This window comes from Falco peregrinus, chromosome 2 (genome assembly GCF_023634155.1).
Source record: "Falco peregrinus isolate bFalPer1 chromosome 2, bFalPer1.pri, whole genome shotgun sequence".
In the NCBI taxonomy this organism is placed as follows: domain Eukaryota; kingdom Metazoa; phylum Chordata; class Aves; order Falconiformes; family Falconidae; genus Falco; species Falco peregrinus.
In genome coordinates, this window is record NC_073722.1 from 44039630 (window position 1) to 44067077 (window position 27448).

Consider the following 27448-nt stretch of genomic DNA (forward strand, 5'->3'; position numbering starts at 1 on the left):
CAAGATGGAGCCTCAGCTTGCATAAATCAGGGGAGACTGGTGCACTTCAGCAGATCTTTGCTGAGGTGCATCAATTTTGCATTGATTTGGTTCATGAAGCCAGTAGGGGAAGGATTTATGATGCCAAGCAACTGGAAGGAGCCATGCTGTCTCCACATTGCCCTGGAGTGCTAAACAGGAGCTGAGACCCTCTGCAGGAGGTTCATGTATGAAAGGGAAAGACTTTGAGGTAAATACTGCACTGCTGGGCTACACAGGGGCAGAGCAGGAAGGGAAAAGCCCACAGTAGTTTTGTCATTAACACAAGACAGATTCAGGTGGGCTTGACAAGGAGATGCTTGAAGCTTTCAGATGTTGAGTCTAGACAGACTGTCCAAATAGACACATGTTCATGTGAGCTCCTCCTCCAAACTCTCCTTCTAGTGAGTAGAGAAAGAAAACCTGCCAGGGCTTACTTCACCTCATCTTCAAGGTGGCATTTAAGCTACAGGAGATGGCTCCCTGTCTTTCTCCTCACTGACTATGAAATGATCCATACACAGACAGACCATGCTGGGAGAGGTGAGCTCAGGGAACAGAGAAGAAATCCCGGCTCATGCCATCCTGTTTGATTCTCGAGCATTGCTGAGCAATGCTGCCCTCTTCCCGCTCACGCAGGAACTCAGAGGGAGATCTCCACTGCTTTGGAAAGGTTGAGCATGGCTGGGTGATATTTGGTGACTACTTTGTTTTCCTGACTTCCATCAGCATTTTAATCCATGCGAGCAAGCTGTTAAATGGCGTGGCTAAGGGCTGGCTACCAGCTCCTTTGCTGCACTTGCTGCCAGACAGGTATCTCTAGCAGAAGGGCCCTACAAGCTGCTGGTTTGAACCACCCAAGTCCCAACATGCTCAGTCACAGAGTGCTTTTGCCTCCCTTGCTCCTGTTCGCAACCTGCAACATAGGGTTAACTGCATCTCCCTCTATCCCAAAGGAGCTGTGAGGATAAAACCCTTAGAGATGTTGCAGTGCTGATGCCTTACTAGCAGGGGCTCTTCACGAGCATGGCTCTGCAGATGTTTCGAAGACTGCAGCTCACTACATCTGCACTTTGAGCTGGCCTAGGAGCTGCATATTCATGGTGACAGGGTGCTGTGCCCATGCTGCTAATCATTGCCAGGCTGAGCCTGGCACCGATGCTTCATCAGGATGCTGCCATCTGCACGTGTCCAGCCAGCATGGAGCACAGGCAGGGGGGCTCAGCTGGCAAAGGCCCAGGCAGACAGCCCCTAGGGTAGCTGGATATGGCTGGTCAGCTCTTTGCAAGCAGGCGGCGCCGGCATCGGGGGTTCCCTGCTGTTGCAGCAGTCTGAGCAGCAGCTGGAAGACGCTGGTGATAAGACAGCCCCTTCTCCAGCTCAGCAAGAGCCTGCAGCCCCTCCAATTTCTCTGCCTGGGTTGCTGCCAGTTTGGTGGCAGGGTAGTAGTTTGGTAGGTAGCTTTCTGCAAGAGGAAGGAGCGAAGTGTGTTCTCTGCTGCAAGGCTTTGGGGCGAGGGGTGCTGCCTTCTGGCTTCCTCCCTTCTGCATCATCAGCACAACTGCTGGCTTTGATGCTCCACGCTGGGATGACTTCCCTCCTCTCCCTGACAATGCTGTCGCTGTAGGTCATCGCCTGCTCCTCCCGGGGTACAGCAAATTCCTCGGCTTTTAGCTGGGAGTCTGCAACCTGCAGCTTCTGCAGAAAGAAGTCTCATCGAATGGAGGGGCTGGGAGTGGGAAGGACAGTTGCCAAAGCATCATCAAGCTACCTGCCCACGGCAAAGCCTGGGTGTTGGTGGGGTCAGCACCCCTGGGGGTACAACGGCCACAAAGCAGCTCCATACCTGTCATTAAAGACACACAGACCATCAGGGCTTCCTCTTTCTGCCCATCTTCTGGCTTGGGACTCTGCTGTGCCCCACGTGGACAGTAGGAGGGAGGGAGGGAGCCCCGGCACAAGCAGCAGTTTGACGGTGGAAGAGAGAATGGATCCAGGGTTCATGTTGGGGAAAGGCTAATGGGGCTGTTGGCATGGCTGGTCTGGGGGGTGTCTGCTGGCTCCAGCCCCTTCAGATGCACACTACAGCTCTTGTCACAAGCCAGTTGCTCCTTTCTAGGGACTCTGAAAGAGACTCTTCTGTTGTGAGCACTGCCAGGCTGCTGGGGCCAGCAAGAACCATCCTCACAGAGTTTTTTCATTGTTGTTTTGAATCAACACGGGTTTCTGTTTGTCCCTCAACCTCCAAGGTCCTCAGGGCTTTCCCCAGGGTGGCTTCTGCTTCACCATGCTGACAGGAAGGCAGGTGGAGGTTGCAGAGCTACAGGAACTACCTGTATCTGGGGACTTTCCCCACCAAGGATGGCCAGAGCTCCTCATGAGGCATCTCCAGAGGGACAGGAGCCTCCAGGAGCCCATGGTGGGGATGGCTCACCAGCCAGTGCTTTCTGCCTTAACCCAAGGAGCTCCCCACCTTCCCCTTGGAAGTAGCCTACCATCCAAAACTCCACAGATAAGAACATTACAGCAGTTTTATCCTCTTAAAAAATCCCATATCCTAGCAGGGCTAAGAGGGAAACCTGTGCCTCCTGGGTACCTCATCATCATGCTACCCAGTGGGACAGCAACTCAAGGAAAGCAGCCATACCTTAGGTGCTCCCTCCCTTCTTATCTCCCAAATTACATCAGGACCTCCACAGGAAGTGTGCAGACTTCCAAAAATAAAAGAAAATAAAATTACAAATAAATAAATACAGAAATGGAAACACAGAAAAGAAAAAGAAACTGAGATGCACAGGGATTAAACCCTGCCCTCCCAGTTAGGATCTCAGCTCCTGGAAGTGGAGCAGCTACCTGAGGCTGGGGCTGCCCAGGAAGCACTTGCCAGCCCTGGAGAACAGTGGGAGCCCCAAGCAGGACTGTTAATGAAGGCTCCTGGCAGCAGGGGCGCTCCCTGGGGCAGGAGGAGGGGAGAGGAGAGGGCTCCTCAAGCTGCTGCCCAGGCAAGCATGGCAACGGTGGCCACAGACAGCCCCTCTGCCCCAGTGGGCACCTTCACACAATGATTTCTCTGTTGTTGTCCCCCCTGTTTTCCTCCCCAGCCTGAACATTTTTTTCCCCCGCTCTCGTGAATGTATGAGCCCAAAGCACTTTAGCAACTGAACATGCCCCCCGCCACTTCTCTGCAGTGGCCCAGTGCAAACTGCAGCTGTCCCCACTGGGCTGCCACAAGCAATTAAGCCAGGGGAGGCGGAGCGAGGCAAATCAGATTAAATAGCTCAGGGGGTCACTCACACTGCAAGGAGATTAGAAAAAAACCAACCTCAGCTTCTCGGCAGAAATCTTCTCAGGCCCGTGTCAGGGCAAGGTGCCATCTCCATCCCAAATGCAATCCCCCTCCTCAAGGCAGTACTGGGATGGGTCTAATCCTGATGCACTCCATCAGCCCCACGGGAAGCAACAGGAGTCCAAGGCTTAGGCACCGGTTCAGCAAGCAGTCATTAGTGCCCTGACTTAATGAATGTAATTAGCATCGCCCGCCCCAAACAGCTTTACCAGAGGGCACAAAGGGGATTTCCCACAGAAGGGATGGGGACACAAGCCAAGGGCATTTTGGCATGATGTGACCTGCTGGTGGGTCATGGCGGTGGGGACCAGAGCAGACCCTGGCGGTGGAAACAGCACCGGTGCCGGCTGCCCCCCTGGCACCGACCTGGTCCCTGGCTGTCCTGTAGCCCCGAGAGGGAGGCTGGCACCATGGGCTAAAGAGCCAAGCAAGGAAAAGCCCATGGTACCTGCACATTCTCCTCATTGAATGGCTTGTACTCCTTGCACCACTGGTATTCTCTCTTCTACAAACTCCCGTACGTGCCCAGTGACACAGGTGGCTGAAATGAGAGAAGGCAAACATAAGGAGCTGCTAAGACTTGATGGGAGCTTTCAGAAGTGGTAATACAAACCCAAAATACTCCCTTGTAGTTCAGGAGAGGATAAGCTGCTCTTCTGGGCACAGCCTCTGTCCCCTGGGCCACCTGGGGCCAGTCCAACAGGGACAACCCCTTGCTCAGTTGAGCTCTGAGCAGGGTGGCCAGGAAAGCCCTATGCTCTTTTGGCTCTGGGGCTCTTTTTGTCCCAGGCTGTCCCTTGCAACACCCTCCTCCTGCCTTTCTCAAGCCTCCTCTGACTGCTCAGACACCTCTCAGCAGAGCACTGACATAAAGCTGCCAAAATACTTTGATCAGCTTCTGAGGTCCTGTGTCACCCAGGTTAAATAAGCATGTGCTTTGGTCTTCTATTTCCCATGTGCTTATCACTCATTTAAAGTTAAGTGCCAGCTAATGTCAATACTCATTCTGCAAAGCGACTGGAGAAATTATGAAGGAAAACTCTGCCAAAGGATATTAAGCCAGTGACACCTGCCCTAACACTGCAAATCACCACAGTGCAAACTTCTGGAGATGGGAAGAGGATTTTAGGGAGAAAGCGCTGTATGTGTCTTCTCCCTTAGCATCCACCACAGGCACTGCTGGAGCCAGGAAAATCAGGTGAGGTGCGCCTTCAGACTGGCCTGAGAGCTGCTTTTGTGCTAAAGCATTAAATATGCTAACTCGTCAATGCAGGGCAGAGGGCTGGGGGAGATGAGCTGTTGTGCCGTAATTGAAGGTGTTACTTGGATCTCCATGGCTGCACAAACACATCCACCACACAGGGGTGGCTGGGCTGGCCAAGGCACAACAGGTCTGCGCTCCCACATCCGTGTGATAAAAGGGAACCACTAACTGCACCAGCACACAGCACCTTAGGGAGGGCTCCTCGTGACTTGCCAACAACATCACCCATTATGGGCAAGAATACATTTTACATTCTCACCCTTTTTTTCTAACATTTCACCCTTTTTTCCCCTCTGGGCTTTCCAGACTAGTGTCTGCCTTTGGCCAGGACCCAGAACCTCATTGTCACCAGCTCCTATTATCTTCCCAGTCTGGTGGACCCTGCAAAACCATTACTCAAACACCGGTGAGGATGAGAATCCTGTGCGTACTTCACCTTCAAGTGCACTGTTTTCCTCATTGTATCCACCATAGTGAACCAGGAACCTGGACCAGAAAAGTCGGTCAGTTAACAAACAGCAAACCAGATCCTCTCCTCCACAGTGCCCTAAGGGATAAAGGGATCTGGAGACCTGGAGATGGGTACTTGTCAGGAGGAAGAGGATTTGCTGGTGCTGTCAGACTCCTGTGCCCCCCAGATTGGCAGTTAGAGCACGATTGACTTCATCCAGCTTCAGCAATGCAAAATATACCCATCCAGCCCAGCAACCAGCACATATGGAGCCAGACACCTCAGGAGATACAGTCTGGTGGGACCCAGCAGGGAAGAAATGGTGGCACCCCACTACCAGCAGCCCCAGAGCCATCCAGGGGTTAAAAACGGGTGTCCCCTCCTGGGAGAGGGTACGTGTGCGATGGGACCGACTAGCACCTCTGTGGCCACAGTGTTTCCAGAGACAATGGAAAAATCTATCCCTTTGTGAGACACCTGTACTCCAGAAATTTGGAGGCCTTGGGGAGGAGGGTGGCCCCTGAAGGTGCGGGGTGAGTGCTTCTTGGAGGAGAATCCATCCTACAGTCATAGCTGGGGAGATGCTACCCACCCCTTCAGCTGCAGCCAGTGATGCTGGGGACACATAGCCAGGAGAGGGACAAAGCCTGCCCTTCATGAGCTTTTGAAGCATCCCCAGCTCCTGCTAAAGATAAAGATGGGAGCAAAAGATGGGGAAACTGGGGAGGAAAGGACTTATTTTGTGGGTGCATTGAGCAGAAGAAAACAGCATCCTTACCTCATTGCATGGAAGGGTGGGAGACACTGCAGAAGTAAGGCAGGCAGGGATCTCCACTTGGTCTTGGAGGTCGGCTGAGTACAGCTGAACTGTCCCATCCAGATGCTGCAGTTCTCTTCCTCTGATGATGTGAAATGTAACACAGCAGGGGATGCTCAGATTTAGTCTCCTGTCCCACAAATGGGCAGGAACACCAGACCAGATCCACAAAGCAGTATTTACTCTTTAAAAAATGTCAAGCATTAACCAGGTTTGCAGGCACCTCATCCAAGACTAATCTCACCTAATTTATATGTCCACAAAGAGGACGTCTCCCTCTGAGCTGATCTTTAGCGGCTTCCTGGCTCATTTAGCCCAATTCATGTGACCAATGTAGATAGATACACACTCAGGGATGAAATCAACTGCTTTCTCAGAAAGCCTGGGTTTGGCAAGCTGAATCTCACCCAAGAGTCCAATTTCTGTAGCTACACATGAGCCTGGCTATCGGTTCAGGAACGAGATTCTCTGGCACTACAGTAATGCAAATAGTAGTAAATGCTGGTGACAATGCATGAGTCAGAAAGATGACATCTCAGCTCCAGGATCCTTCACAGAACACAGCCGGTCACGGACCTGTGTTCACAGGCACCATTGGAATTCCAGAGTTACTTCTCTTTGCACATTGTTAGGCACCAGTGTATAACTGGAGGCCAGGGATGCTAACGCTCTGGGCAAAGGTCATGTGCTGCTAATAGCTCAGCGCTGGAGTCAGGCAAAAAGAGAAACTCTTTGTCCCCACAGTATTTTATGCAAATCAATATTAGAGTAAATGATGCAACAAGGAAAGAAATTATTTCCAGAAATATGAAACTCTCATGTTCTTCTGTGCTTATATTAAAGGGATTACACTCCATTTCCTTCTTAATACAGCTAATGCTCTATGGGAAGCCCTCAGGCCAGGGATTAAAGCACTTATTCAATTAATTAGAAACAAACTTCTGCCTTAAAGTCAAACACACAAATATCAGTAAGCTCTTGAGAGTGTCTTCCTTCCAGGGCAGGGAAAATGGATCCTATTTCTGATGCAAATGAAACCAAGTCTGCATTCTAGAATTATCAGGAATAATACAAATTAAGAAAACTGACTTTTAAAATATCATAATTCTATAAAGCAGCATGGTAAAGGAGGGACAGTCCTGTTATCTTGAACTCAGCATTGGAACCCCCATCAGTTATAGGGGGAGCAGAATCAGGACCTAAGACTAATATAAAAGAGATACGATTTTAGGGTGTAACATTGGTAGCCAGTTTCAAGCTGCAGGCACAGAAGTGTCTGGATACATTTGAAGTTAGGGGTGAAATTCTGGCCTTGCTAAACTCAAAACCCAAAATGCTTATTCAGTAGGATCCAAATTTCACCTAAGGTGTATGATTCATTACTGAGATAGGAGACAATTTCCAAAACCTGGCTCCAAATCCTAACCTTCCTTGATGATGGCTGATCCTTCCATCTTCTTGCAGGCACAGCTCACATGAAATTAAAAGGCACTTTGCCAGGATAATTCATGCAGAAGCAGCCCACTATTGCTGTTCAGCTTCCCATTTCTCCTTCCCAAATACCAAATGATGGGGCTGATAATTGCCAACATCATCCCAATTAGAAGTGGGTAGGAACCAAACTCCCAGGTCTCATCTTCCTCTACCTCTGGGACAGCTTATCTGCCTCCTCGTTGCTAATTCAGATATGAAGAAAAAGTAAACCAGCCAAATGCCTTTGGTTTTTTTTAAGTGTTTTTATACAATCAGACTTTTTTTAAACTTCCTTCTCAGACACTGCTCAGCTGCAGGGCCATTATCTCTCCTGCGATACCAGTTCCCTGCAATGGGCTCAGACTTCCCTTGAACCCCTCGATATGCAGAAACTCAGCAGAAGGATGTTCCTGTGTGTCAGATCCTGGCACCCCCCCGCCACAGCACTCAGCACGGGCTGCACACGAGAAGCACCAGTAGGGAGACATCCAACTGGAGTAAATGGAAATAGCATGTTGGCTTCACATAAGCAGGCATTGTCCCTTCCCTACACCACTAATCACTGCATGATCATCCAAACTCTGCTGGGCTACACAAAGCAGCGCTGGACACTTCAGTGTTACTTGTGAATCTCAGCTATGGGGGTACTTTGTCAGCATTTTTTTTGACCAGGCCACTTTCCCTACGCCTTTTCCTCCTCACCTTCCCCCACCTAAATACTGCCTATATGTTTTTTCTAAAGCTTCCTGCCCTAGGAGCAGTTCACTGAAGAGCGTACTCTGTACTCTCGCTGTACTCGGCACAGATGCCATCTGTGCAGCTGTCTGCACATCTCTAAGACATAAGTTAATGAAGACAAACACTGTGCTGTAAACACCTGCAGGAGAAAATTGCTCTTAAATAATTGGTTTATTTTCACAATCCTCCAGGGAGGTGACTGCTGAGATTCCCAAGGCCAGGAGCCTAAATCATGTACCTGAATGGAAGCGCCCCTGTTTCTCAAGACAATGATCACCCCAAACATCCAGGGAGGTTTTCAGAGGGCAGTGGTGCTTTTGACCTCTCCACATCATGCTATGTGCATGAATACAAGGAAATTACAACAAACCAGCCAGGACCAGACTTGGCAGAAGTCTGTGTTTTAGTAGCAACTTGGGAGAGTAGCAGAAAATTCTGTTTTAGTAGCAACTTGGGAGAATTTCCAATGGGCCCAAATGTGTGATAGCTGAGTTCACATCATTTAAAATCAGATGGGAAGGGTTTAAATTAAAGCCAAGGCCCTCAATTATAATGTAAAACAGTGACATTTGTGTACCTGATCTGTGCAGCTCCTTCCTGACACCCTGCTGGACATTTCCCTGTGCTTAGAGGTACTTACGTACCTCTGGAAAGTCGATCTCATAGCCTCAGTAAGACTGCGGTGGTATATAGGACGTGACACAGATATGAATTTCACCTCAATTTGGCCCTAACTTCCTATATTTGCTGTCTTTTTCCACTCATGAAATGGCAACGGTGCTATCTAAGCCTGTATTGGTCTTGTGCAAAGCACTGCACTGGGTACCAGCAGGGCTCAGGTGAACCATCTCAGCTATTAATTAATGCTATGCAAGAAAACGTGGTCAAGGAGGACACACCTCCCTGTCAACCCAGCTCTTGACAGGTGCTCTTTGGGCCAGAAATAAGATTCATTGCCCCTGTGAGAATGTTGAAAGAGGGAAGTGATCAGTAAGCAGGACCCCCATCGCGTGAAAAAGGCAGGGCGTAATCTGTGAATCTCCATTTAGGTTATCAACACGAGGAGACAAAGCGCAAAGAGGAGACTCTTCTTCAAGGGACAAGTGTTGACAGCCCATTCTGTCAGCATGAGGTCAGTCATCCATTTGGGGCTAAAAACATGAACTTTTGTCACTGCAGCAGTCCAGCATGGGAAGGTTTACCATGGAGTTATTTCTTTCATGCTTCTCTCCAGTTTTCTTGGTAAATTGGTGGGGGCATTTATGGCATCTTGTGGTCAGAAATAAGTACCATCCTTCAGCCTAAATCTGAGGCATCTGTAGCTCTCTTCCAGGCACCTAAATCACTTACAGGACTGAGTCCTCAAAGTCAAACTCTTTGTTGCATAGCCACTCCTCCCCACAGAAGACAAGGGCAGCTGGTGAACTCAATGGTGTTCCAAATCTTGGGGCAGTTCTGCTGTAGCTTGCTAAATCAATCAGCCTTTTGCTCATAGTTCACGCCAAAAAAGCATCCATCAGCAGAGGACAGCTGAAATCTCATCACTGTCTATACAATGTGTCCTGTGATACAAATCAATGCATATTTATGCACCTGTGTAAGGCAAATACATACAGGTATTCTTGGAGAACTTAAATCTGCTCATTAATGCAGTTGTTTAAATAGCCCTTTAACCACATCACTTTTTTCCTCGTTAGGTTAAGTCGCTAGAGGTGAAAAAGTCCTTCCAAAATGGTTTTCACTCACTCATTCAGTCCAAAGTAAACATGCCTCTGGGACCATTATGTGTATCAGATATCCAAGGCTTTGTTAAGAGCTTGCCTGCTAGGTAAATTGTACTTCTCTTTCTCCTTGGAAGGAGTTCGTTAAAATTAGCGATAGGCTTACATGAGTACAGCAGAATAGCACCTTGCATTATGGACAAATAGGAATAACAGATGAAATTCTTGCAGCCCATGCAAGTAACCCAGGTCTCAGGGAGGCTCTTGAACTAACATTAACTCTGGTTATAATATGGCATTGGTTTGACTTAAGCCTGTCACTTGCAACCACATTCATCACAGACCTCATGGTAGCCAAGAGCCTGCCATTTTCACCAGCAGCCAGTAGAGCCACCAAATAGAGCTGAGAGCCCAGAATAACAAGCACAAGCCTTTGCTAGCAATAAATATAGGAGAAACGTGCATCTATAGCACATCATGGAAAATCCTCAAGCCATATGCCCACGTCTGGAGGAGCTCATGGGTTTCAGCCAGCTGGAATTTCCTTGAGTCTCACCTCACAATACAATCACATCTACTTCTTAAAGCCAACTTTGGCAGGATAAAAACCACTCCAAATCAGCTCATCTAGACCTCATCCACAACTGACTACAGTGAAGAGGAGTCTTCCCATTGACCGCACCGAGGTTTGGACTGGGTATGCAACTGGAAAATTTTCCCATTGCAGCCATTAGCTGTTCAGCTGACACAAACTTGTGGGGGAGAATAAAGCAACCACCTGCTTCTAGTGACAGGAAAAGTAAAGTGAGATCAAACGCTAGCAGGAGGAGAGAATTTAAACAATGTGAAAGGTGGTTGCATGTCATTTCAAAAGTCACCTTTTGTCTTTGATCTGTGCTTAGGAAGCGGGCACCTCCTGGATCAGATGGTCATTAGAGAAGTGTGCCACCAAAGTCATCCCACCTTGAAGACTCAAGTGTTTGCTTTCCCCGGGGATCCCCCTCCTGCTTCCGCTGCCACGTAAATCATCTGCCCTGAAATTTCCTTTAGAAAAGCAAATTAATACAGGTTAGGGAGCAGGGATCAGGACTCATGTCCTCTTCTTACGCCAGCGTTGTTCACCACTATGAAACTGCAACTGCTCTTTTATAAGTGTATTATACACGCACAGGTAGGTCCTCTAAAGATCAGGGGAGAGTTATTATAAAAGCTGTTATGCAAACAAAAAAGCCCTGGCCCTGAAGAGCTTACAGTCTAAACACAGGAGACAGACAAAGGACTACGAATTGAAGGATTTTAAAGACGAAGCACCCTGGACAAAGAAAGCTACAAATCATACTGAAAATCTGTGGCAAAACTGTGCACAAATCCCACTTCACTGAATCCTTGCTTCTGCTCTTAACAGTCCCTTGGAGCCCTGCCTGGTTTTCACTAACAAAGCATTTGTTTTAGCAGCACACTTTGGGGAAATGAAAAACTGTGCAGTTGTAATGTGGCAAGCACATGCAGCTACCTTCTAAAAGCAGAGGTTTACAGCATGCATGCATGGAGATATTTGCCAGCCCTGGGCATACAATAAAATAAATGCTCTGCATTTAGCTTGTTGATGCCTTCAGTGAGTGCTAACAAGAGGCCAAATCACAGGGAAGTGAGAGCCTGGTCTCAGGTTACCCCATAAATTGGTTAAGGCTGCAGAGAGGATTACAGTCCCAGAGCCATCCTAAGTACTGAGATGTCATTACGGCAAAATCAAAGGTAACCATGGGGCTTGGCAGGTAACTGTCAACAGCTACGGGAAAGAGCCATCCCAGGAAGGAGCTCCGCATCAGGATGAAATTCAGGCACCTTTATTTTCATTTCAGGTGAGGGGTCAAGCAGAAAAGCTATCCCCAGCGGCCTTTATTTACAGTTTTCAAGGGAGGGCTGATGAGGCATTTAGAGGAAGAAGGATGAACCCGCTCGTCCCTCACTCGTGGAGACCAGTCTGACAACAGACAGAAGATGTAGTAATGGCACAGAGAGCTGGGAAGATGCCTTTTATGAATGAAGCAGCAGTGGTCCTAATGAAGTCATTAACAAAACTCCCGGTGACTTGAAAAGGGCCAGGATTTAACCTGTATTTGCAGGGAGACCAAGGGAAAGATCTTCCCATCAGGACACTTGCTTTCTGCAGCACAGGAGCTCATTCCCAGCAGTGATAACAACAGCAATGCCCCATAACCAGATTTCAAGGCATTTCTTCAACCTGAATTTTCTTTTACATTTCTTCTCTCCATCCTACCTAGGTGGCCAACCTGAATTTCTAGAAGACCACACAATATGTTAACTTTTTTCTCCTAGACATGTCGGTAATTTGCTATAAAAACCTTGCTAGATTCTCGTATTTCTCTGGATCTCCTGTTGATGATGAAAATGAAAGCCACAAATGGTTTTGTGTTGTCAAGTCAAAGTAGCTACATCCATGCTGGAAAAAATACCAGGGACTGTTCTTAGCCTTGAGCTCACATCACACAGCCCAGCCAGCACTCCCCTTAGCAGACTGGTCCCATGGAAACTCCCAGCTGAGACGTTTATAGCCTCTGAGCCATGCCTGGGCATGGGAGAGTACTGCTAACCCCAAAACATGCCTGGTCCATGCTAATAATTTAACAGCATGGATTACTGCCGGTCAGTGGCTGGGCCCACAACCTGGTCCTGTTTAATACAGAAATGGAAATACAGCCAGCATGTACCTACGGCACATCCAGTATTTTTCTATGTTGCTATCAAGTAAATGTCAGATGACTTTTAAGGGAGTTTTAAGACCTCACAGCTTCATGCTGACTAGCATGGGGAGGCAGAGGCTGATAGCATCCCGCAAGAACACTGCAAGGCACAGTTCTGGCTCCTCCATGGACCACCAGCTGCAGCAATGCCAGGAGCCAGATGCCTCCTGCCAAGCCCAGAAATACCCACCCAGGGCAAGAAACAGAAAAGAGAAGGCAAAATTTCTCCTTTTCCGCTCAGACATGGGAAACCTTCCTTCACCCTCCCTCCTCTTTAAAGACCTAAACCCTACCAGCAGCCAGTTTTGCAAGGGTTAACCAGCGTGAAATGAATGTGGAGAGACAGTCCGGGACCATAATCACTTATTATTTTCAGGTAATATGCTTTATCTCTGACTAATCTCCTCATCTAAGAAACACTCACTGCAGACAAGAGTCACCGAGGTTATCTCTGATGATGGGGCTCTACGGACTACTGGCTGCGAGGAACCGAGGAGAGGCCAAGGAGATGACTTCAATTATGGCCTGAACTATGCTCTGCTAGCTGAAAGGCCATTGTTTAATCTACTAGAAATCATCTATTTTAGCAGATAAAGGGATTACTTGGGTTTTCTTTTCCCCAAGAACAGTGTGTTATTCCAACTACTAATGGAACATTTGGTATTTAATTAAAGAAAAAGCACAGAGAGAAGCAACACAGGCATCAACATCACTTCTGGGAAAATTCAAATTGATTGTCACCCTTTGATGCTGCTCAATCACCTCCATCTCACTCACCCTTCCTACAACCCAGACTAAATCATCTGGTTCTCTCTATCCTGCACATTTTATTTTATTTCATGTTTTAGGGATCCTATCCAAAACTTTGGGACTATGCAATGTGAATTCACCACTCTGCTAGAAACCTCCTGACTTGTAAAGTGCCACATTATCCTTCAAGAGGAGAGTGTAGAAACTTGAGTTGGATTTTGCCTGTTCTTCTGCACTCTTGGTGCTGGTTGCTGTTTGGCAGGGCTGTCTGCCTGGCCCATTACAGTGATCTGGTGTCATAGGTCCAGTGTTTGGAAACTCAAAGTGGCTTCATTCCTCGAGGATGAACTTGAAACTGCTGCATGCAACAATCTTCTTTTTGCCCCTTTTCCCTCTCAGCTCTCTTGCCTTTACCATCTCCATTTTCAGAGAGGTTTGCCCTTTATTTTTTTGTCCTGTGGACCAATGACCGTAAAGGACAGTTAGAAGTCATTCTCAAGTGCTCCATTGTGTTCAGCAAATGCAGACTCATTGTCTTATGACATCCACCCCTTCAATCCATGGACTGCAGACCCAAAGGGTCTATGAAGGAAGGTTAAGAAGTAGCAGCTTGGAGAGGCAGGTGTAAATTCAGTACTTAGGGGTCTACACTTCTGTTGAGAAAATTGTAAAACAAACAAAAAAAATCAAGATGAAACCCAGTAATCTCATTTCTCCTACCATCAGGATCTTAATCTTTTCCCCTTTACCAGAACAAAGAACATGGTACCTTGAAAGTGATTATCCAGCTAGCCAGCAGTCAGTTTCCTCTCACAGATGACTGTCCCTTTTGTACATCCTACTGCTGACTGTCCCATTTCTAGCATGGCCTCACAATCTGTAACTTTTCATTGAAAAGACCAGCTGTCTTCTTCTCTTCTGCCTTCCTGACAATCCATTTATTTGCACATAGAGCAAGGACAGGGACCTACTGAGTAGCCTGGTTTTTGCTTCCATTATTTGTCCGCGTCTTTTCATGACTCTCACATGACCTATGCCCACATGTGCCAGCTACATCCTCCTTCAGATCTCTGTAGAGGGATCTGTTGCTGTTCTGTGTGGTGAAACTTCTCAGATAAATGGGGGTGTCCATCTTGTCCACCCGGCTGCTACCTGCCTGGACAGTTCTCATCTTTCCTCCCTTTCCTCCTGGTCTTTTTCTGGCTCATGTCAATGTTTGATCTGCATCATTCTCCATCGGACACAGCAACCTGACTTGGCACATCTGATGAACTGGCACCACCACTGAAGATGTGATCATCCTCAGGCTTTTGATCTCCCTGTCTGACTTTGCCCAAAGTCTTTGGTGACTGTAACTCCATCATTCACTTTCTACAGGTAGCTCCAGAAGCTGCTGCAAATTATCCAGTCACCCCATCTGCTACCAGTCATTGTGTTGAACCAGTTGTTCAGCTTGCTCTTGACCAGGACTGCTGACCTCACCTCTTCATGATGTTTTTCAGCAGCTTCTTACACATATCATATAGCCCTAGGACACTCCACACACCTATTGCAACACACCGGGTCAAATGACTTTTTGAAATTGTGCAACTGAAGTTCTTCTTGATATATCTGAACTTGTCAGTGACCAGTCTCTTGCACTGCTTTTGCTATACTGTCCCTCTTGCTTTGTGGAAACTGAATCTACCTTCTGAATCCTCCAGCAAGGAACACACTGCGGAATTTGCTTAGGTATCAGGAAACACAGAATTTGGAAGGTCACCATTGGGGGAATTCACTTACTAGGATCCACTTGTCTTTGTTTAGGGGATCTTTTCTTTCCTGATAACATGCAACTGCCTGTTCAGGGTCAATAACCCTTCCTACAGCCCCATCGATCCATTCTCAGCCCCTCAGATTTTTTCAGACCACTGAATCTTCTCTGCAGCCTCTGCATGCAAGATTCCTCTCGTCATACTGCTCCTGAAGCATTATAATCTCCCAAACCCTGAGAATCTCTTCATCTCTTGATTGGTGGTCTGTAAAAACTCTGGCAATATTTCACCCATCTCTTCAGCTTGTCTTTCTCTGAAAGCAGGGAGCTCTCTTCAACGTTAATGTTGTGGAGGATACACTAGTTCTTTCTGGACTTTCACAAGAATGTTTTAATGCTGCCTTGCTTTTTAAACCGATTTTCCTTGAGTGCCTTTGCTATCTGACTTTTTCCCAGCTCTGGATACGCCTGCTCAGGGTATGTCTTTTCACCTTTGCATTCTGCTTAGCGCTGGCCAGGTAGAGAATGTCTTCCAACACCCAGGCTCAGTGGTTGCCTGCTTTCTTTGTCACCAAGCTATGTAAAATAAATAGCTGAGACAAATGATGAGGTTATAACAGCACAAGACCACTGCTCCAGGGGATACCCAGTGCTTGCTCTTCCCCTACTTGCTAATTTTGGTCTTCCTAAATGCCAGTCAGAGCTTTTCAGCTCTGTTGCCTGTTTAGTTTGCACTTGCACCTCTTTCTGCATAAGTAGAGTTTGTAGAGCCCTATGAAAGCTTGCAGGCACTTGCCATATTTGCTCCTGATTACTATTGTCTTTGCCAATCTTTAGAGTGTGTCAGTCACGAACATCAGCCACTGGGTACATGAATGGTTCACTCCTGAGGTAGAGCTTAGGCATGTCTTGACTGGTAGCAGAATCACTTCAAATTCTTCAAAGAAATCAAGGAAATTCTTCCTTGGTATCTGTCATAGGAGCCCATACATCTAGAAGTGCTACAGAACCCATTCCACAGCCCTAAATGGAAGGGCCGATTTCTGAAAAGTGACAAATCTCAAGATGACCACGTTTTTCTTCTTACTACTGTGAATCCTGCTGATGCCTCTCCTGTGTTTTGCATCACTGCCTGAAAACAAGGTTTCCCCATATGGCATCACTACCTTGTCTGTCCACCTGATTTTCAAAAGCCATACAGTATCATGCTGGTAGATCTCTAACTTGCTCATTAGCAGTGAGATTTTACCCAAAGTGATATCAGATTCCTGTTTCTCCTGGCCAAGCTTCCATTAGCACCAATCCTTCCTTTTGTTGGACCACTTCCCCTCATTATATGCTGGCCAAGTTACAGATATCACATAGCATCTACATGTCCGAGAAGACTGAACAGACCTCAAAACGTTTCTTGCCAGTAGCCTTCATGGCAGACATGGCCCTGTGGGGCTCAGCACATATTGCTCTGCATCTTTTGAGCACTTCTTGTGAGTGGGTTTTTGGCTTAGGTGATAACAAGGTCCTCAGCCCTTCTCATAAGAGTCATACTTCCAACAGAGAGCAATTCTTACTGAGGCATCATAGCAGTATCTGGACTACCAAAATCAGCTGCCTGGGTGGGCAATAAAACCTGAGCAGACATATCACTGAACTTGTCTGTACTGGGTAAAATTAAGCACAGTGCAAACACAGCAAACCAACTGAGGAAAACTTTGAGTATGGAGTGTGCAGTGTTCAAGGTAGGACTGCTGGTGGGAAACGGGAACATGGGAGACCACTGTGGACAGCCCACATGCATGCAGAAGGATCCAGGTGAAGGTTTCTCTTAGTAGCTGTCTTTTTTCAAGTATGTATTAGAAAAAAAAGTCTCATCTTGATTTTAAAGCTGGTGGAGAATCCCCGGTAAGTCCTGGTAAGTTGTTCCGGTAATTACGCAGGACAGTAAAAATAATACTTTGTACTTAATTCAGTTGTACACCAGGGTGTTTAAAGCTCTCTGATGTTCCCTAGGATATCTGAGGTGACATATTTGAAACATTACCAGCGGGAGACCACTGGAGACTGCAAAGCACCTCAACTAGCCCTAGCTAGCCCTGTGTGAGCAGATGAATTGAGCCTCTTCTACCTGACCTGCTCCAATTTCGGCCACTGATTCCTGTTCTGACTTCGTTCTTTATCCTCATGCTTCTGCTCTTGCATAGATATTTACAGACTGCAAACAATATTTCCTTCCCATAAGTAATCAAAGAGAGTTCCTTGAGAAGCTTCAAGGCATAGCTGCAAGTTGTGTTCAGTGGCATCTTCTCAGGAACGTGGTTTCTACCAGTTTTATTTGGTGTCCTGTAGCTCTTGTATTTGACTGGATAGCAAACTTCATCCCTGTTACTCTACCCTACTACTCACAGTTTTATAGGTGCTATCGTAATTTGATACAGTACTAATATGACATTATCATAATTCCTTATTCTTATACCTCTTTCACCCCAAGATCACAACAAGGAACAGCTGAATATTCACAAGAACCCAAACAATTTTTTTTAAAATCTAAATTTCTGAGAAGGACTCCATCAACTCAATAATCTCAGATTTTTGTCCTGAATGTATCCTTTTGCTTCTCCATATCAAAATACACCCTGCCCATTTGCTCCCAGTTCCCATGCAGCGATTGAGGTAGCTCTGTGACAGTGAACCGTTCTCTTCATTATTTAACACTCCATAGCCCCACTTTTACACTCTTATACATTTGGTAGAGAATGATTCTTTACCCCCAAATCAATGACAGAAACAGAATAATGAACTATTTTCTACAGGATTTCTCTGCAAAGAGACTCAAGGATTTATTTTTCACAGTGACATCCTGGGATCTCTGTTTAACCAGTTAGAGCCATTTAATTTGCACCATGTTGATTTTACAGAATTTTTAAAAATTTCATCTCCAAGACAGTATTAACCGAATACCTTCAGAAATCAGTTATATCAAGAGTTGCTAATTCTTACTGAAGAACAACAGCAAATTGATTTGACAAGGCCTATTTTCTATACAAGCACACTCATTTGCATTAATTTCATTGCCTTCCTTTAAGAATTCATTAACTAAGTGATGTGCCCACTATTTCTTGTCTTTAACAGTGACAGTCTGCCAGTCTTAATATTACCCAAATCATTTGCCCAATCTTTTTAAATAATCAGCCAATATCAGCTTTCTTAGTCTTCTAAAATCTTTCTAGTGTCCCAAAACGAAAAGTCAGCATTAACGGCCCACAAGATATGTTCCTGGTTTCGAGAGTTCTGAAACTCTTGGCTGTGAATTACCAGGACTGGCTGATAGTATTTAATTCATGTGGTTGTTATTTAACATAATTCATAGTTATTAATGGAGCCAAAAATGCTCTTTCACCAGAACCTGATACTAATACACTATCTGATTTTGTCCTCCAGACAAACATAGGAAAGAAATATTAATTTAATACTCCTCTGTTTCCTTGTGGTGGTGGTGATGGCAGCTACTGACTTTATCTACTCCTAGTATAGATTATTTTCACCTTCGTTGACCATAAACTTATCTTTATGCTTTTTCTACTTCCATTACTCATTCCGGGGCAGAGGTGGCCTATTCAGATTAATTAAGACCAAAAGACATTGGCCTTTACCTTATTCTATAGGAGCAATCACTACAGGGCAACCAGCCCAGAGCAACAAGCTCCATTTCAAATACTCCATTACACATCAAAAACACGTAAAAACCACAAAGATGTTGTTTTATTTCAGCCCAGATCAGCTTGTGGCTTTAAGCGGGCGGGATGAAGCCCCCTGCTTAACCCCTTTCCCAAAGACACTATCCGATAGCACCAAGTTAGTCACACCTCATTGTCAGGTGGACTTTTTTATCGCTGCAAAAATAAAATGAGGAAGGATTAAATCTGTGGGATCAGAGTGGGGATATTTAAACACTTCTTATGAATCTTAAGCCCAAGGAGAGGCAGGAGGAATGCAGGGCACTGAGAGCTTCTGAAAATGTGTTTCCAAACACCCGGAGTGTGTGCTTAATCCACCTGCAAACAGTTGACTTCCTTCTGTCTCCCACCAGGCTCCTCATTCCTCCAAAATCCAAAAGTCAGACTTCTTTCCCAGTTTTGGTAAAATCACTTCTGATATGCAGTTACTGAAGCCTGGCCACATCCCGTTGTCCCCCTAAAACTCTAAAATTCCCACTTGCAACGGCCTTACTCCCAAGGTGTCTATTTAATCCCACTTCTATTAGGAGCACAGCTCCGGGTAGTTTACAGAGGTTACAGACAATGAAGCTTTTATGAAAACCTCAGCTAATCAGTTGCTAACAAGCTCTCGTTCAGGAAGGGGCTAGGCAGGTCCAGGCTAAAACTAACCTGAGGGGGTAAAAAGAAGGAAAAAAGGAAAAAAAATAGGACTGAGAAGAGGTGTTCCTCTCAACTTGGATCAGTGCCCCAGTCCACAGCCACAGAAACACTTGTGCAAGCATAGCAGCCAGAAAAAGCAGCCAGGAGTGGACACAGAACAGAACTGCTTCTTTCAGCGATGGTGTTCACTCATGACAGCCTAAAGTGCTGGAGTAACTACAGCTTGTGATAAACTATGATTTATTCCTTGCTTTGTGGCAGAGTCCAGGGGCTCCACCACGCTCAGCACCATATAAACACACTGGGGAAATATTTGCTATTCCAAAATGCTAACCTTCAGTTTGCAGCCTTGCAGTGTTTTTCCAGAGACCACGAACTAGAAACAAAACCAAACAAAGACTGTTGTCGGAAGCCTGAAAATCGTGGAATGAGGACACCTCCCCAGGAAATGTCGTAGGGTCTGAAAATTCAAGAAAGGTTTGAAAACCTCTGATCTTATCTTAAGGTAAGTTGGCAAAATTTGATTGCCAGAACTTCAGTCCAATAGATAACTAGATACAGGTAGGGAGGAATATACATTATTCTTCTTAGCTAAGGGATAAAAATTACTTCAACCTGTATATACGTACACAGAACACCCTTCCCAAATTCATGGCACTGAAGTATCTGTTGCACAGCATCAGGAATTCTCTGTTACCCATTTGCAGGACAAATCAGAGGTTGAGCAAAAAGAAAGCCTTTCTTAGAGCATATTAATAGATGGAAAGTGCCCAGTCTAAGAAGGAATAGGTTTAGCTGTAAATAAGGGAGTGGTACTAGAGTTTAAACTTAATTTGAGCTGTTCTTAGTCAATTCCTTGATATTCTCAAGAGTGGAGCCACAGTACTGGACCACTGCAAGCGAAAAGATAATTCTCCCATCTTGTCCCTGGGGATGAAGAACTCATTCTCCATTTCATTGATTACTCTGGAGAAAGACATAAAAGAATTCACGTGCAGATTGTATGGGGGCCACAGAGTTACTGTCTTGCCTCTTGCCACCCCTGGGGAAAAAGGGAGACTTACATTGCAAATGCAGTCAAAACAAAACAAACCTGCTTCACTGCAGCAGTTTGGAGCCCATTGAAGGGATCCTAGTCTCTCCTACTGGCAAAGTCAGTACAAGCCAATATGGGCTATTACATCCAATTCTCCAGCACATTCCCTGTGCCTAGAACTCAGCATCCTCAGGAAACGGAGAGAGACCCAGGTGGCTGCAGGTATTGGTTCCCACTGCGAGTCTGGGAACTCAGGTCTGAAGCATTTTCAGGTTTCCGTGTTCAGCCGTACACACCTGAGATTCGCAACAGGAAAGTTAAGCCTGTACCTACATGTTCAGAGGAGCAGGGCCTTAGAGGCAAAGACAGTGTCTTCCTAGGAGGCAGAAAAGTGCCTGCCACATGCACGACAAGGACAAGCACAACACCAATGTGAATGATGTGGTTAGCACAAGGCAAGGATGAGGAGGACCTTGCTTAACTGCAGCACTTTTCCTCAGGAAGCCTTGAAACACTTTCCAGGGCAGCTGGCTGGAGAGGTTTGCACATAATCGCAGCTGGCTGGGGATATGGTTCAACCCCAACTCCCGGGTGCCATGGGCTCCTCTACCAGCAGACATCGCTACCACATTCGCAATGCCAATGCTAAGGAATGTCCCAGCAACTCAGTAATAACAGAGTAATTTCACAGCTTTGCCCAAGCCCAACCCCAAATCTGCTTGCAGTGATGGACAGGAGCCTCAGACTCTTACCTTGAAACTGATTTCAGTTTTGCGTTTTGGCACCTCACTTGCCAGCTTCTTGGTGCGTTTCTGAAAGGCAGATGTTTCCCGGAGCTCTCTGGAAAAAAGCAGCATTTAGAAAGCGGACAGGCAGAGTGCTGGATCTGTTCACACTGCTCTCCTCATGCCTCGGCAGAAGGGAGCAGCAACAGGTTTGTAGTGAGAGCTGATGATGTTTTGAGGCAACACTGCATGCTACTTGCAGGATAAATGCATTAAGAAAATTAAACATTTTTACAGCTGTCACACCATCAAAGCTTTATTCTCTCTGCTCTTTGAATTAGGTGTTGGTTTGCATATTCGTGCCGTCCCAGCTATGCAATAACCTCTGTAAAAGCTATTTTTGTTTCACGTTCCTTACTATTTGGTAAAGCAAACGAGTTTTCTGAGGACACGCGTTTTTATTAGAGCTAATTCAGCATTATTTTCTCACCCTTTTCCTTTGTTGGAAGAGGAGAAATCAACTAAAGAAAACTCGAAGGCAGCATACCATGCCTCTGAGGGAAACTGCCTTCCCCGCCTCGCCGTAGCTGGACTGTTCCTCTAGATGGCTCTGCCTTTGCCCAAATACAGCAAATCACGCCAGCAAAAATAGCAATTTCGAGCGATAAGGCAATACCACTGACTGCTCCTCTCCCTCCTGCAACGAATGTGGGTTTTTTGAGCAAACGGATAAACACAGATTTGTTGTAATTTTAGAGAATAACATTTTCGGCTTAGCTCTTCAAACAGAGAGGGAACCTGCTTTTTAAAAATCTACCTGCTTCTTGTCCTTTAAATGTCCTTTCCAGCTGTGATTTCCCCTCAGACTGCTTGTTTTAGATGCCTGTTGTCCAGTCAGACTTCAAATCAGCATCTTCCAGTGCCACCCTCCTCGAAAGAGATGCACAGCTGTTATAGAGGCAAGGAAGATGAGAAGGGAAAAGTCACCTTGCAAAACATAATATATATTTTTTGTCCTGTTGTTCTGGCTATCCAAATACACACAGTAAGCTCTTGCCCCAAAAGACACAAAATAAAATAATCAGCAGCAATAGTGACAGAAACAAAATAACAACAGGAAAAAAACCCACCACCAATCCCCCCAAAACCCCAAAAAAGAAAAACCCCAAAACCTCCCCTTATGATGAAAGGAGGAAACCCAAAATATTAATTCTTTATCACACTCACTTCTAAGTGTTCTGACTCCAAATTATCTGACACTTGTTTTAAAACGAAATATAATGGTGACAATCTTCCAGTCATTACATCCCTGCTTAGATCACAAGTGGGATGAAAACCTGGGATTGGAGGTAGTCTGGGAAAGCTGCCCCGATTCAGCTTCACTAATTTATATGTGCATTATTTTATCGAAGACATAAAACACCAAGACTGTTCCCAAAGGCTCCTCTCTCCCCCGAATCCCCATGTCAAACAAAGACGCCCGGCGCTTGCAACCCCGGGGAGAGCACTTCGCGTCTGTACCTGGAAAGGGAATTTTTAGGCATTTTTACCAGGAAAAAACTGAGCAACAATTCCCTTTAAGACCCGGGGATTTACGTCTCCTGAGCGACTGACAAAGACTCTCCAAATTGTCCCGCACCTTTAACCGTATTTTTCTTGTTACACGTGTGGGTCCGACCGAGTGCTCTGCCCCGGAGGAAAAGGAATTGCCGGAGCGGGTCGCCCTAGAAGCCCCGGGGTGTCGCGATCGTGACAAACACCGAGAGCTTTTGCTCGGCACAAGGATGCGCCTGCCCTCAAGCTCCCCCGAAGCACCAAGGCGAAAATCAACTTTTATTCATTAAATCGCGCCCCGCGACTGTCAGCCCTTCCCTCCCGCAGTTAGGAGCGAACATGCCGATGTTGGTTGGTTGTTTAATTTCGGACAATTCCCTTATCCGAAGCTAATTAACTGCGATCTCAGCCCCGGCCGTGTGAGACGGGCGGCAAAATTACACATAAATACGTTCAAGCGAATTTCAGCCTTCGCGTTCCCGTCGGGGCAACCGCAGCGATGCTAATCTCCTCCAGCCCTCAATTTCGGGGCCGGTTTAAGGGATCAGCGACGATCGTGGGAAAGGGGGATCGGATCCCTGAGAGCTGGGTCAGCGCGGGGAGCCCCGGTGAGGGGGCGCCCGGGGCGGAGGGCGCCGGGGCAGCGCGGAGAGCTCCCCCCCCCCCCCCCCCCCCCCGGGACGGGGGCGCAGCCAGGGCTAGGGGGGGCCGGCAGGCTCGGGGATGCTATCCCCGCCGTGCCGGCAGCCAAATCTCTGGCGCCGCCCGCAGCTCCCCCCGCCGGTCCCTCCCCCATGGCCGCTTTTGGGGCCCGGCCTTGCCCCCCTCCGCCTCCCGCCCCGGCGCGGAGCCGCGCTACTGGCTGCTCCCTGCGCGCCGCCGCCGCCCGCCCAGCCCCGGCCGCGGGCGGGGAGGCCGGGCGCACAGCAGCGCCTATAAGGGCACCGCGCCGCATCCCCCGGGATTTTTTGGTCTGGGGCCACTGGGGCCGCGGGGGGGGGGGGATCCTGTCCGCGGGAGAGGACGGGAGCGGGGGGGGGGAGCGCCGGCCGCCCTGCATGGCCAGGGATTATGAGCGCCGGTGAGTTGCAGCAGGCGCAGCCCAGAGCCTCGGCGCCGGCAGCCGCCCCTGCGCCCCCGCAGCCCCGCAGCGCCCAGGAAGCCCCCGACATGGCGGTGTACTGCAGCGAGAACTTCAGCGTCTACCCCCAGCCCAGCCTCCACCCGCCCGGCGCCGCGGCCGCCGCCGCCGCTGCCGCCGCCGCCGCCGCCGCCGCCGCCGCTTCCTCGGGGCAGCGGGCGGGCGGGTACGCGCTGGGGGACTACGGGGCGCCCGCCAACGCCGGCTACCTGTGGGGCATGAACAGCCCGGCGCCCTACCTGCAGGGCCCGCCCGGCTCCGCCGCCGCCGCCGCCGCCGCGCCCTTCTTGCCGCCGGCCTCGTACGGCTGCTCGCGGGGCGGGCAGCTGGTGGGCTCGCCCTCGGCGCCCGGCTCGCCGTCGGCGGGCGGCGCGGAGCTGAGCTGGCTGAGCCTGGCCAGCCAGGAGGAGCTGCTGAAGCTGGTGCGGCCGCCCTACTCCTACTCGGCGCTGATCGCCATGGCCATCCAGAGCGCCCCCGAGAGGAAGCTCACCCTCAGCCACATCTACCAGTACGTGGCCGAGAACTTCCCCTTCTACAAGCGCAGCAAGGCGGGATGGCAGAACAGCATCCGCCACAACCTCAGCCTCAACGACTGCTTCCGCAAGGTGCCCCGCGACGAGGACGACCCCGGTGAGGCCGCCGCGCCGAGCGGGAGGGTGGGCTGGGCCGGGGGGGCGGCGGACGCGGGGCCCGCGGGGCCGCCGGCACCACCGTGAGGAGAGCGGGCGGCAGCGGTGCCCTCGTCCGGTGGGTCCCTGGTCCTCTCAGGCCGGGTGCTGTGCGGGACCGGGCTGCCTTGGCCCCTCAGGCCGGGCGCTGTGAGGAGAGCTGCCCCCCTTCGCCCCAGCCAGGCCCGCCGCTGTGAGGAGACCGGGCTGCATTGTCCCCTCGGGGCCGCCGCTGTGAGGAGACCGTCCCCCTTCGCCACCCTCGGGCCCGGCGCCGTGAGGAGACGGACCGGGCTGCCTCGTCGTCCCCTCAGGCCGGCCGCTGTCAGGCGACCGTCCCCCTTCGCCCCAGCCTGGCCCGGCTCTGGCCCCCGCGGGAGGTGTGGGCGAGGGGCGGCCGGCCCCAGCCCTTACCCCCTCCCCGAGCAGGCCGGTTGTGCAAGACCCGGCTCCTTCGCCCGTGATTCACGGCGCCCCTCCCTGCCCGGCGCTTGCCGGCCTGGCCGCGGGGCACAGCCGGTGCGCGGGAGTGGGCGGAGGCGCGCCCGGACAGTGCCGGCCCGGCCCGGCGGGGAGCGGACATGGTGGGGCCACTGCCTCTGTCAGGCCCGGGCATGGGCAGGGGACAGCTAGTGCCACCGCAGCCCCCTCATGCTAATCCTTGGGTGTGGGGCAGCCTGTCTGCAGCCCCCAGCACTCAGCGCTGCTGGCCCCTCAGCCTACCTGGGTGCACCAGCCCGCCTTTCCCTCAGCCCCTCTAAGAAAAGCCATGGCAGAGGCACTGTCGTGTCACCTACTGCTGAGACTGCTGCCCTGCTTCACATTTCCTTCGGCCAGGTCTGAGGCAGAAGTGCAGATCCTCCAGGGAGGTTCACACTCTGTGATGGGGAGGTTCTTCTCTGGGTGGCCTTCATTTGAGCATTGAAGGGGTGGAGGTGATGATGTCCCAGAGCCAGGTTTTGTGTCTTTGTACTGAACAACAGATAGAGGAGGAACAAGTGTAGGGGAGATGTGCCTTCTGTGCCGATCAGACAAGATGTAGATATTGCTCATCTGTGTGCGGTGGGGCTGTCTGTCACCAAAGTTGACTTACTTTCTTGTTTCTCCCGTTTTCCACCAGGGAAGGGAAACTACTGGACCTTAGATCCCAACTGTGAGAAGATGTTTGACAATGGGAACTTCCGTCGCAAACGCAAACGGCGCTCTGAGCCCAACACCCCCGCGACTGTGTCTGCAGCCTCCTCTCTGGGGGGCCTGAAGGCTGAGGAAGAGCGACCCATCCCAGCTGCAGGCAAACCCTGTGGAAACAGCCCACCCCCAGAGCTGGACCCCTCGCCTTCTGCCAGGGACCATCCCAAAAGCTCCTCTCCCTCCAGTATCATTTCATCCACCCCTAGCTGCCTCAGCACCTTCTTCAGTGGCATGAGCTCCCTAAGCGGTGGAGGCAGCCGGCTGACAGGGGGTCTTGGCAGTGACCTGCATCACAGGAACTTCTCTGCTGGACAGCTGAGCAGTGGCACTTTCACCCCTTCCAGCAGCTCTTCTCAGGAGGTGCCTTCACCAGACCAGCTGCAGCGGGTTGCAGGACCTTCCCCTGCCTACTACAGCTCCTTCCATCCCAACAGCAGCAGCCAGGGAGCCCAGTACAATCACTACTACAACTTCACGGTTAATAGCCTCATCTACACCCGGGATGGAACGGAGGTGTAGGATGCTGGGGCAGTTGGCTGGTGACCACTGCAAAGGGAATGGGAGTTGCAGGTGTATCTGGCAGCACGGAGGACCATATGCTTTTGCGAACAGCATTTCAATGTGGACACTTCCCAGGAGTTTTTCCAGGAAGACAGATCTTCTCACCTTTCAAAATAAGAACAACCCCTTAAGCACCAGCAGAAGGCAGATGCAAAGTCTTTTCCCCGTCCTGGAAAATGTTAGGTGGTTTAGGTGGCTTTCCATCTAGGTTCTGCAGATGAAAGCAAACTGAATCAATGTTTCGAGAGGTTTCTAATCCTGAATGTAGAGTAAGAAGTTTTAGAACTATAACCACAAAGCGGTATCAGCAAGAGCCGAGTGTAGACATCCAGTGAGTCTTAGAAGAGAACAGGAAAAAAAAATGAAGAGATTTCTTATGAAGTGCCTTGTACAATGTATTAAAAAACTGTTCTGCCAGCAATTGCCTCTGTAAGCCCTTGCTTTCTGCCCTGATCCTGCAATATGTAATGCACAGGGGGAGATGCTGTGGGTAAACACCCACCCAAAACCTCCTCGAAATCCACGGAAGTTTGCTCTGGTCTTCCTGTGTATGACATATTGTACAGCCAGGGCCGTGTCTTGTAAAACGATCTTTTTCCCTGAGCTTAGTACCAAAGATAACTCTAGCCATGCAGCTTTAGCACGAGAATAAACACTGGGGTATTTTTATACATATTTGTATGTAATGTAACTCTCCTGTACATATGTTTCTATGTGGTTTTATATTTGTAAATTATGCTCTGGAGCTGTACTTATTTATAATGTGTTTTAAACTTTGTTAAAGTTTATTTTACTTTGTTCCTCTTCTTTTTTGTTTTTTTTTTTATTTGTTTTTATTTTTTTGTTGGTTTTGGTTTTGTTAGTGTATTAGTGAAACTTTTCAGGCTGAACAGCTGTTGGGAATAAAATGTTAACAATTGTTAGATTTTTGCTTGGTTGTTCCTCAGTATGTTTGAGGTAGTTTAAAACTCTGTGGGAGACAGGTTTTGCTTTCACATGGTTTGGGATAAAAGGTGCAAAGATTTATGAACAATTTCATCTGCGCAGTAGGACAGAAAAAAACCTGCTCTGGGCCCAAAGGAGACACATCTGAGCTGATT

The 27448-nt window shown here is 48.6% G+C and overlaps 1 protein-coding gene and 1 long non-coding RNA gene across 3 annotated transcripts; one reads left to right on the forward strand and one right to left on the reverse strand.

Annotated features, from left to right (window-relative positions):
* Positions 1–1336: 1336 nt before the first annotated feature.
* Positions 1337–24307, reverse strand: LOC129783942 (uncharacterized). Of its 2 annotated transcripts, XR_008746133.1 has the most exons (8): positions 24165–24307; positions 22048–22178; positions 21721–21927; positions 21258–21345; positions 5858–5978; positions 5065–5114; positions 3646–3905; positions 1337–3530 (listed from the first exon to the last, which is right to left on the reverse strand). It is a non-coding gene; the product is annotated as an uncharacterized LOC129783942 (long non-coding RNA). The 2 variants fall into 2 exon arrangements; XR_008746132.1 differs by lacking the exon at positions 21721–21927 and having other exon boundaries at positions 1337–3905.
* Positions 23788–27273, forward strand: FOXI3 (forkhead box I3). Its single transcript, XM_055797780.1, has 2 exons — positions 23788–24558; positions 25717–27273. Exons 1-2 carry the CDS (start codon positions 23856–23858, stop codon positions 26304–26306), a joined length of 1293 nt encoding a protein of 430 aa, XP_055653755.1. The 5' UTR covers positions 23788–23855; the 3' UTR covers positions 26307–27273.
* Positions 27274–27448: the final 175 nt, after the last annotated feature.